Consider the following 12,248-nt stretch of genomic DNA (forward strand, 5'->3'; position numbering starts at 1 on the left):
AACGCAAATCACTTGAAGATCAATGATAAATCACTTGGATTCGTAGTGCCACATGACAGACTTAGTCAAGGGCAAGAGCATTTGGATTAGATATTACAACTACGAACTACAGTGTAGAGTTGTGATAGAATGCTGATTTTTTACATGAGGGACACAACATTATTTCAAAAGAAAATCTTTATTCGAAATCTAGCTTCCTAAAAATCACTCAGAAATCCTTAAAGCAAACACTAGACTATTCCAGAACCTATCACACATCTTACATCCTAAAAATGGTCATTGGAAAGCTGATACCGCCAGTTTCTAACCTCCAACTCCTCGGCCATATCGGTCAGGATGGCATTCACATTCTCGCCAAACTCGTTATTTCCCCTTCTCGCCCCACTTATCGAGGACCCCTCCACGGTTCTCAAGCCCCCAATTACACTCTTATTACTAGCACTAGCACCGAATCCCATGGATCCCACACTCTCGCCCCCCGTAACGAACCGTTTGTAATTTTCGCCATACAACGGATTGCTCCGGACCACACGATCCGTCCCAGTCCTAGTCATGGTCCGGGTCGCGATCGGTGCCGTCTTGATCCGGTGGCTGATACCGGTAATGTTGAACTCATCGTCATCATCCGCCGCACTACCACTCACTTCCGCTTTCTTGGTGCGGTTCTTCCGATCGAACAGCTTGGACCGGAAGAAGAACTTGTGTCATAAAATACTGCTAAAGCTTTTGTTTGTACTCTTCTTCAACACGTACACGCAGACGCACAGCACGGCCAGGAGCATACAGACCAGGGTAAGCATCGAGAAGAAAGCATGCTTGTAGCGGGACGCTTCGGAAGACTCGCGAAGCAGTTCCTGTTCTTCTTCCAGGTTCAGATCGATTCGTCTGTTTCGCAGGCGTTCCTGATCGGTGGCGTTCATGATTTGGGTGAGCTTCGGGAGGAACCTGTACCAGAAGCTATCGATTCGACGCAGGTAGTGGAAGTATTCGGAATCTTTGGTGTTGTCCAGGAAGATGGCGCTCTTGGACGAGCGAGAACTTTCTTGATCGTCCAGGTTGTTACGACCCAAAAGGTAGGGGTTTTCCTGGTTTGGGGCGTCGTCCTGATTGACGTTAAGGAGTTTGTCCTCGATGGTTTTGATGTTATCTTCGAAGATGGTCTCCAAACTGTGCTTGTCGTTTTGGAAGATGGCGTCAACTCGGTTGGAGATCAGTTTGATGTACTTGAGGTTCTCCGTGTATGGCGTCCAGGAGTCGACCTTGCGACTGGGCGTTGGATCACTAGAAGGCATAAGTATGAGTGACGGTGATCGGTCGTTATTTACGTAGGCCTTACCCGACTTTGATGAACTCGCAGAAGAGAGCACGAATTTTCTTGCAGAGCTTATCCTCTGATTGGGACAGTCTCTTTCGTCCGATTTCCTGGAAAAGACTGGGTCCCATCAGGAACGGCAGATCGGACGAGTGTGAAGCACCGCCAAAGTAGTTGATCTTGCCTCGCATATCCATCGAGTTGGAGTGATGGAAAAGGTAGACGTACAGGTTTCCGCCACCTCGGAGGGCTTGCTGGGTTTCATCGGGCTTGGATGGGTCCTGGATGGCATCTGGAGTGGTCATGCTGAGAACTTCCAGTGTCTTGTAGAATGGAATTTCGAACTTGGTTTCCGTGGTTAGTTTGATGATCGAATGAAGCAGGTGGGCAGTGGAGTCCGGGATTTGGTCGAAAAATCGCCAACTAATGGTTTCGCGAATCTAAAGGAGAAGGGATCACAGTTTAGATTGTTTATTTTCAAAGTTTAAAAACTCACCTGATTCCGCCCAATTCCATCGTACTCGTACTGTTCCAAAATGTTCGGAATCAATGATTCGTTGACGTATTTCCGGAGATAGCCCTGCCCTTGCTTGGCAAAGTCCAGCCATTTGTTCAGCATGAAACCGCCTTCGTTGCTCGTGATGCCGAACATGATCGGCATATCCTCTATGATGAAAGATTTCGAGGTGAACAACGATCGAGGATCGTCCATAACGTAGCGCTCCATGGCTGGTAGATAATCATCTACGATAGGGCCCAGGTTGATCGTGTAGTTTCCATTCCGGTAGACGTACTCATAGGCCTTGAGCAGGTCGTGCACGCTTTTCTGCTGTAGACATTTGAGTACGTTGCGTCCAATGTCGTAGTTGCAGGCCAGAATTTTCACAATCTCCTCCGACAGGCTTCGATCAGTATTTACTCGGGAGTACGGCGAGAAGATCGTACCGGACATTATGATCGCCTTGGAGAATAACCCCCGGGCCATTGGACTTACCAGGTGAGTCATAACATTTGGACCTCCTGTAGTGCCGTGACCCAAGAGGGTGATCCTATTGGTGTCTCCTCCAAACTTTTGTATATTATCTTTTACCCACAGCAGTGCCAGCTGCTGATCGCGTAGCCCCAAGTTTCCAGGGGCATACTTCTGACCAAGGGACAGCCATCCGAAGACATTCGAACGGTACTGAACCGTTACGACAATGATCCCGTCCGAGGCTAGATCCAATCCCGTAGCCCGGTTTATGGACCAATCGAAAGCCATTTCTTCTCCGGTTATCATGACCAGTACCGGGAAGCCTCCATATCTGATGGCCGTTTCCGGCATCCAGATGTTTAGGTAAAGGCAATCCTCGCTGGTTTCACGGAATTTGTACCGACCCTGCGAGTCCACATCGTCGTAGCTGTTGTTCTCCAACTGTGGACAAATCGGTTTGAAGTCCCGAGCGTAGAGGGTCCGATTCCATCCGGGACTTGGCACCGGAGGAGCGAAACGAAGGTCATCCAATGGGGTCTTCGCGTAGGGGATGCCCAGGTAGGTGAAGACGGGAATGCGAGACGTCTCCGGGAATACTTTGAGCTGTGAACATCGAGAAATTTGGGAAATATTTTTTTTGTTTATGAGAGTTGGTGGTTAAGATTACCCCGACGATCGTTCCCTGACTGAGAACGATGGTGACATCTTGGATCTGGGCCTGGACGTTGCTCCTCGTAGCTATCAGTAGTAATCCAAGCTTAAATAGATGCAGGAGCGATGCGATCACGATCATGGCTTCGGTACTACAAGTGGTCTCCAGATGATGAACTATGCTGGGATTCGGTAAGGTTCGACATGCTGGTTGAAGTTGGAATCGTTGTGGTGGTCTCCTTCCCTCGGCTGAGGGTGAAAGTAGAGAAAAAAGCAGAGGGGAATCATTATCGACCATTTATCATATAAACAAGTAGATTTCGTAATCAAATGCGGCTGCCATGGGCATGTGAACCGTAGTTGGCAGACTCACATGTGTCGTTGCGACGATTCGTCACGCATGGTTTGCGAAAACGACTCTTCATGCGGAGGAAAGTAATGACATGGTTTTTGCGATAATATGTGTACAAAGGTCATTCTGTGGTCATGTCGGATCGGTGAAACGAGGAGAAACGTCATTCGTGTGAATGTTACGAAATTGTGATCTAAGATCTGGAGAGCATTTGTTTGTAGTTGTTTTATCAATCTGCATGCATTTGCCCTTTAACAAAAAGAAAGGCTAACAATTCGACAATTTCATCTGAAATAGCTCTATTAAGAAACAGTGATCCCAAACTCATACTTTGATGGATGAGGTATGTCCTCAATTCCACAGGCAAAAGAATGCGCGTTTGACTTGCTCATATACTGTCTGCGGCTGTGGAATAGTTCTTGCGATGTTTATCACTACCTAAAGCCCAACGTTATTTAAACTTTATATCATATTTATCTCAGTATCAGCTAGAAGTTTCTAGATCACAAATATCAGCTATCAAAAAACATACAACAATTAGGCTGGAACCAAAGATATTTAATTAACAAGATATCCCACTAGTCAATTCCTCGAACAAGGCTATGGATACACCACCCTTATGTGATCGCAGTGCCATCTGGTGAGTGCACATTGAAACTGTTGGGAGTCCCCCACCAACTTCACCACCAGGGCTCAATAAATGACAGGTGTCAGTATGACATATGTCAGCGCGGACGTTGATGATCAGCCGAGGGAAGAGGATGATCGATGTCATCATCATTATATTGTTACACGAAACGAAAATCAATTATTTTATTCATGTGTTTCACTTATACATTTTTGCCAAACATCAGCCTTATACATTCCATAAGACAAACCATATAGGTCCTATAAGAATGCATAAAAGGTATGTGTGACCGCTTATACATTTCATTTGACACATGATCTTCATAAACTATTTGCAAGGCGTCTGCTTATTAGTTGACTTATACATTTTATGAATAATCAGCAATAGAAATTTGCCAAAAGGTATAAGGAGATTTCTATCCGTGTATAGCAAGATTCTCACTTTGTTATGGTTGCATCGATTTTCAATCATTACCACGTTATACGCATCAGAAACGCTTGAGAAAACAATCAAATTTAAGCTCACATCATGATGGGCTTGTAATATGTTTTGCTTTCGAGTGAACGAGTTTCCAATATCACCACTGGTATCAGTATGATGCAAATGCAGATACTTCCCTTCGAAAAAGTAATGAGATTTTGTGATTTATGATGCTGTTGCTCAACATAATCTTTATAAGCATAGAAGTATACATGGAAAAACGCAACGTATCGAAATCATTGCTAAACAATCGTAATAAATATGTTGTCTTCCTTGACCAACGATGCATGTTATTGGCTGTTCAAAAATTAGGTTGGAATATTGATTACTTTTCTATTTTATAACGAAGGTATTTTTCAATGACGGCGAATGAAATCGCAAACTGAAGCTGCCGAAGCTGAGTGATGACACCGCTTCGTGTTTTGATTTGCCCTGTACCAAAGATATCTAATTAACAAGATATCGCACTAATCAATTCCTCATAGAAGGCATATAATTACCACCCGTATGTGATCGCAGTGCCATCTGTTGAGTGCACATTGAAACTGTTGGGAGTTCCCCGCCAACTTCACGACCTAGGCTCAATAACTGACAGGTGTCAGCATGACAGATGTCAATACGGACGTTGATGATCAGCCGAGGAAAGAGGACGATATCAGCAGACCCCCTTCACTCTTTGGAATTTATAGAGACAGATAACAGTGCCAATAGGTTTGTGACGATACAACGTTGAACTGCAGCGTTGAAAGAAAACACGCACACCAACATCTATGCATGTACGAACCCACACCACTGAGGGGAGGGTACAGTGCAAATCAAAACACGAAGCGGTGTCATCACTTATCGTCTTCACTCAGCTCTGGCAGCTTCAGTTTGCGATTTCGGTGGCGTTGACAAATACCTTCTTTATAAAATAGGAAAGTAATCATTATTCCAACGTAATTTTTGAATAGAATGCGTACAGCGTTGGCCAATGAAGACGGCATATTTTATTACAAAGCAATGATTTCAATACATTGTGTTTTTCGAAGTATACTTCTATGCATATAAAGATTATGTTGAGCAACTTATTCACAAATCATCAATTTTCGATTACTTTTTCGAAGGGCCGTATCAGCTATTGTAAACAATGCATCTTACTGATACCGGTGGTGATATTGGAAACTCGTTCACTCGAAAGCAAAATATATTACAAGCCCAGCTTGTATGTGTCCTTGTATTCTCAAGCGTTTCTGTGGCGTATAACGTGGTAATGATTGAAAATCGATACAATCGCAACAAAGTGAGAATTTTATTATCGAAATATAATTATGATAACATCGATCATCTTCTTCCCTTGGCCGTCTTGTCATACTGACACCTGTCATTTATTGAGCCCTGGTGGTGAAGTTGGCGGGGAACTCCCAACAGTTTCAATGTGCACTCACTAGATGGCACTGCGATCACATAAGGGTGGTGTATCCATTGCCTTGTACGAGGATTTGATTAGTGGGATATCTTGTTAATTAAATATCTTTGCTAAAAGTCAACGAATTTAGATCAATTGTCCTTGTTGCAGTTCGATGTTTTCGTTTATATAAAATAGGTGACCGATACCGATAACGTGTGGAGATTATTCTCATTCTCTCGCGCCCTCGGTAGATCGGTTGATCGGATGCTGGGCATCGCCCGATATAGTTTGGATTGACTCGTTAGTCGTATCACCAACCACCGATGAGATCGGAGCAAATAATAATTAAGTGTACTGAATGCATGAAAATTTTAGTTTCTCGACCCAATAAAGGTAAAAGTTCAGGGAACTTATAAGTGTATGTAATAAACCCGTGGTGAAGATATAGATCCAGGTGAGCCCAGATCTGCCCCAACATTCAGGTGCCGTGACCAGGATCGTGAGCCTCACCGGTTTCGCCATCTTCCAAGCGTACCCACCGGATCAAATCCCTTTTGTTCGACGCCATCCCAGTTGGACGCTGACGCCATCGATCCATCTATTGAGCGACGGCCAAAGAAAGGATCCTATTGTGCTCATCCTATTGCATGCATACGACGCCATCGCACAACTTTGGAGAACGGAGTTGATTTCTTGATTGATTCAAGGCATTTTGAATCAACTATCAGGTAAAGTACCTGTCCAAATCGTGCACATTTGTCCACGGGTGCCTTTAGATCGTTTTTCTCCGTTTTTGCATGCTACTCGTATCGATCATCGGTGACCTTTTGCTCATACCTGTCGAGCTGCGATTTGGCAAAACGTTGCCAGCAAGTGTCCACCATCAAGCCACCAATCGGAAATCATCTTCAGTGATTCCCATCGACGGTCGTGTATCGCCCACGTTGACGGCCGTGTTCCTGTCCATCGAGTGAAGCGCAGAGTTACTGCTACCCAAGCTGTCGAAGGCAGCCTAAAACGACACCATCTCATTTGTCGATTCATTTCGTGGACCAATCACACGATCTCCTGTTCCCCAACCGAGCGAATTCCTGTGAGCCAACGAGCTATTTGTCGCGCTATTTGTCGAGAACTTCAACGCCGAACGGGATGGGCTCGAGGTACCGCTTCGACTGGATAACCTCGACTACCTGTGGAATGCTCTTGAGGACGTGCAGACAGCTTTGGAGGATCTGGAGAAAACTAATGAAGGTAAAGCTTTAAATCTTCAATACCGTCCTTTGAGCCAAGGCTCTTAAAAATAAAAGCCAACAGTTACCGCCACCACTCATTTCGCAAGCCAATATACCCCCTTCTTGCCAAGGTGGACGGCTGGTTTGAAGTTGCCGACTATCTCTATCCCAGAATTCAACGGTGGTTATAAGCAGTGGCTGACATTCCACGACACATTCCTGGCTTTGATCCATGACAACCAGGACCTACCGCCGATCCAAAAGTTCCATTACCTCCGTACAGCAGTCAAGGGAGAGGCTGCTCAGATCATCGAGACGATCGCCATCAGTGCTGCCAATTACCAGTTGGCGTGGCAGACGCTGATCAACCGCTATTCGAATGAGTACTTGCTCAAAAAGCGACACCTGCAGGACCTGTTGGACATTCCACGAATGAAGTAGGAAACGGCCGCAACACTTGTTACCGTTTGGGTACTTTGCCCTATGGAAAAAGCTCAAGCAGAGCGATAGCAGTGCTATAAAGAGCGAGCACTCTACCGAACGAGACAGCAATCCACTAGTATACTGCTGTTCGGTGCGCTCATGGCTGAGAACCATGATAGTTTATAATCAGTAATGATTGATCTAATGTTGGCTTAGAATTAATGATATTATTATTCATATTGTTGCTAAAACTTAACAGTGAAGGAATAGTAGAGCACTAATGGCTAATTCATATACATAAAACAGATAGGAATTAGGGAACTGAATAACATGAACTCCAGTATGAACTGTCGAATTAAATACAGAAACACACCAACTGTTATACACCTACAGAAAACAACACCCACCACCCGGATCATGGAGGAGAAGGGAAATTTTGAATGGGACTAATGGATCAAGAAGGAAAGGGACATTTTGGGAAAAGGGAAATATATGGTCCGCTACCGGTCCGAAGAATAGCACTAGTTATTTTCCACGCCAACCTTTGAGAGAACAAGTTCACAAAGTTGAAGAACAAAGTTTAATAAATAGTGAACAGTAACAGCAGTTCGTCGATTTGAGATACTCGAACGGAGATTTGCTAAGGAGCCCAAGTTGAAGGACGACTACGACAAATTCATGGCGGAGTACTTAACATTAGGCCACATGAGACCGGTTTCTAATGATGCTGGCGCTGGTACGACGGAATGCTACCTACATCACCATCCGGTTATAGTAGTATAGTAGTCTTTAACGGCTCCAACAAAACATCATCTGGTTTTTCTCTCAAAGAGGCACTCTGCGTAGGACCAACGGACGAACTACTGGACCAGTAGTATGGAATCGCAAGTTTGAAGTCGCAATGTCAGCAGACGTGGAAAAGATGTATCGACAGGTACTGTTACACTCGAAGGATACTCCACTGCAGAAAATTAAGTACCGTTTCAGTCCCACTGACCCTCTGCAATCCTATGAACTGCTCACCATCACATATGGGTTAGGTCCATCGTCATTCCTGGCCACCCGAACCCTGCAGCAGATCGCCGACGACGAAGGGCACTCGTACCCATAAGCCGCCCCAGTAGTAAAAAAAATCCTTTTACGTGGATGACTTCATAGGTGGTGCTAATTCCGTTGCTGAAGCAATACAATTGCGCGGAGAGCTCACGGAGATGCTAGGCAAAGGAGGATCTCCATTACGGAAGTGGACATCGAACAAACTCGAGGTTCTCCAAGGACTACCAGCCGACCAGATAGGGACTCAGTCAACCCTCAGGTTTGACCCAGGTGAAACAGTGAAGACACTCGGAATCATGTGGGAGCCTGCATCAGACCAGTTTCGGTTTGATTTCCGAGTTCATCAAGTCATCCAGGTGGCGACAAAACGTTTGATCCTATCCGGAATTCCCCCAGCTTTTCAATCCGCTAGGATTGATTGCACCTATTGTCGTCAAGGTAAAAATGTTGATTCAAGAGCTATGGTGGGCATCGTGTTCCTGGGATGAAGAGGTTCCTGATTCAATCAAGCAAAAATGGCAAGATTTGTACCAGCCCAACTTGTCCAATTTCCGTGTCGACAGATACGCATTTCTACCAAACTCCACCGTCCAGCTACATTCGTTTGCAGACGCTTCCGAAGCTGCTTATGGGGCATGCATCCATGCCCGCAGTATGGATACCGAAGGCAACGTACGAATCCAGCTTCTGGCCGCAAAATCTCGTGTTGCTCCCTTGAAGAGGCTATCTATTCCCAGGCTCGAGTTATGTGCTGCAGTCATCGCAGCGCAACTCCATACCCGAATCGTAGAAGCCCTGCAGATGGACATCGATGCATCCTTCTTTTGGTCCGATTCTACGGTGACACTTCAGTGGCTGAAATCCCCTCCAAGTTCGTGGAAAACTTATGTCGCCAATCGGGTGTCAGAAGTGCAAACCCTAAAGCATGGATCCAGCTGGAATCACGTATCAGGATTCGAGAATCCAGCCGACCTCGTATCCAGAAGAATGGATGTAGGCGAATTCGTAAAGAACAAATTATGGAAGCACGGTCCGGACTGGTTGCAACATCCGAAACTAGAATGGCCGATTCCGAGTCACATCGAAGTTTCTGAAGCAGAAGATGAGCGCAAGGGTGTAGTAGTCGCCATTACAAGAGCTAGACCAAGATACAATCCGCTTTTATTACGGTACTCCTCTTTTTCTCGACTATCTCGAATCGTTGCTTACTGCCAAAAGTTCGTCCACAATCTACGCACCAACGCTAGAACTCAACCGGTCTCCACAGATCCTGTTAAACTCCAGTTGCTATCAGTCAAGCACCTATACCAATCTAGAACTTTGCTAGTTCAGTTGGCCCAAGCCGATTGTTTCCAAAACGACGACGACATTTGGATAAACATTCCTCCATTAGGCTTTTGAGTCCATTCATTGACACATTGGGGGTTCTCAGAGTGGGGTGGGCGGTTAAAACTATCAGAACAGCCATACCTATCCAAGCACCCAGCCCTGCTTCCCAGTTTCCATCCTCTTGCTAAGCTAATAGCCAAATCCATCCACTACAAACTCTCACGGTGGCGGCCACTTGATGCTGTCGGTTATGCATGAGGAATACTGGCCAATTAATGGAGTGGACATCCGAAACTGTTTCCAATGCGCCCGAGCCAATCCCGTTCCGGCATACCAGCAAATAGGGCAGCTTCCAGCCCAGCAAATCACTGTCAGCAGACCATTTGACATCACAGGAGTTGACTATGCTGGACCAGTGAACGATGAAATCGCTACATTCTGCGCCGAAGAAACGATTGTCTGGCACTTGAACCCACCGAAAGCGCCTCATTTTGGTGGGCTCTGGGAGGCCGCCGTCAAGGTAGCAAAGAAGCACCTACATCGACAACTGGGCTGCTCCAGACTGTCCTACGAAGACCTGTCAACCGTCCTTGCTGAAATAGAAACCGCATTGAACTCCCGGCCGCTCGTCCCGATGCCTGAGGACCCAGATGATTTTGCTGTGCTCACTCCGGCACACTTCATTATCGGTTCGACGATGCATGCAGTGCCAAGTCCCAACGTTGCCAACGTTCATCTCTCTCGTCTCAACCACTGCCAGAAACTGCAATAACTTTCTCAGCGGTTCTGGCATTACTGGAGAACTGAGTACCTGCAAGAGCTCCAGAAGGACACGCGGATATGCCACCCCAACACCGAAATCCAGCCAGGTAGGCTAGTGGTGCTTGTCGATGAGTTTCAGCATCCTGTTCGCTGGCCTCTCGCCCGCATTGAAGCTGTGCATCCTGGGAAGGACAATCTCGTGAGTGTGGTCACTTTGCGGACGTCCAAGGGCATCTTCAAACGGCCAATAACGAAGATCTGCCTTTTGCAAACGGATTCATCGGAAACAACAAACACAACGAACTCATTGGAGCCAACAATACACAACGGACCTACAACACCAACGGCACAAAAGCATTTGTAAACAAACTTTCTAAGGCCCTTTACACGCGAAACAAAGTACGCCCACGCAAACCAACAACATCATCGGATAGGGGCAACTATCACCTTTCCGAAAGTGGTATTGATTTGCGTGAGCATACTTTGGTTCACGTGTAAAGGACCTTAGAAAGTTTGTTTACAAATGCTTTTTTGCCGTTATCAAATGTTATGCCTGAATTATTATTTTGCACGTAAATCGAATCAAAAATAAAAGCTATGTGCAATGCTCAGGGAGACCCTATCCCGGTCAACCACATATAGATGCACCATAGCTTACATGATCTTGACATTTTTGGACAATCTGACACTTTTGGACACACTGACAGCGGTAAAACTGACGACAGTGGTAAGACCAACAATCAATACGAAACTATCGATTTGAAATTGGCTCACTACTTGACTAGCCTATTGGTCCCAAGCAAATCGATTAACGTATCCCATTCTAGTCGAGATTCTACTACTACACAATGTTTGTTTTGATTCGCTATGAAATTATGACAGATAAAATGAGGGGTGAATCGACTAGCTTGGGACCGAAGAGAGTACCAGAGCTGAGCCAAAAAGTAGAGCTCGTTTATTCGGGACCTACTAGTCTTAGAGTTACCTCTATGGTAAGACAGCTTACTCTTTCACACTTGCATCGCAGTGCTGAATGCTAGAAAGAGTAGTCTGTTGCAGTCATACTACTTGAAATTCTAAAACGTTCTTTGAACGTTTACGGAGTTCCTCGAACTTCTGTGATTTTCTTTGAAATCAAATAATGCCATTTAAACTTTTGCGAATTGCCCTTAACTTATAAAAAATTCCTGGAACTTTTGTTAAGACTTAGTTTTATAAATCTTCAAAATTAAACACTTTCCTCACCCGCAAAATATTATCGATCTCCATGGAGATTTTTTTTCGAAATAAAACCTTAGGTGGTGACTTTCAGAAGCAATGAGCACCTCCATGTTTCAAGCTCGCTGGTCTCATACACGCATGTATGGCGAAGTATTTTCCAATCATGTCCATGTTGGAACATGGACAAACCATACACAGCATACAATTCGGAAAACTACCAAAACAACGGGAATTTGTAATTTCTGCAATCACGTGCAGTAAGAACCATTAGCATAGACATAATAACGATGCCGCACGGAATACCTAACTACCACTTGTTGGTACAACGAGAATGGTGGTGTCACTCTGCCGGGTGGGCAGAAGTAAAGCATAACAACGAATAAATAAATGAGCGAATAAGCCAAAAGGGAGCGATGAAAAGTTACTATAAATAAAGAGG

General features: G+C 45.2%; 1 protein-coding gene across 1 annotated transcript in view; it reads right to left on the minus strand.

The window, feature by feature from the left end:
• Positions 1 to 564: 564 nt before the first annotated feature.
• Positions 565 to 12,248, minus strand: part of LOC135699200 (carboxylesterase 1C-like) — a 39,687-nt gene continuing 28,003 nt past the window's right edge. The window contains exons 3-6 of the mRNA XM_065219406.1: positions 2,953 to 3,185; positions 1,809 to 2,888; positions 1,337 to 1,752; positions 565 to 1,281 (exon numbers count right to left, since the gene is read on the minus strand). Coding sequence (XP_065075478.1) covers positions 705 to 1,281; positions 1,337 to 1,752; positions 1,809 to 2,888; positions 2,953 to 3,185 — 2,306 coding nt within the window. The 3' untranslated portion in view covers positions 565 to 704. The remainder of the gene's footprint in view (positions 1,282 to 1,336; positions 1,753 to 1,808; positions 2,889 to 2,952; positions 3,186 to 12,248) is intronic.

The sequence above is a fragment of the Ochlerotatus camptorhynchus genome, unplaced genomic scaffold (genome assembly GCF_037179485.1).
Source record: "Ochlerotatus camptorhynchus isolate MF236.1 unplaced genomic scaffold, CSIRO-AGI_Acam_v1.1 ptg000010l, whole genome shotgun sequence".
Classification (NCBI taxonomy): domain Eukaryota; kingdom Metazoa; phylum Arthropoda; class Insecta; order Diptera; family Culicidae; genus Ochlerotatus; species Ochlerotatus camptorhynchus.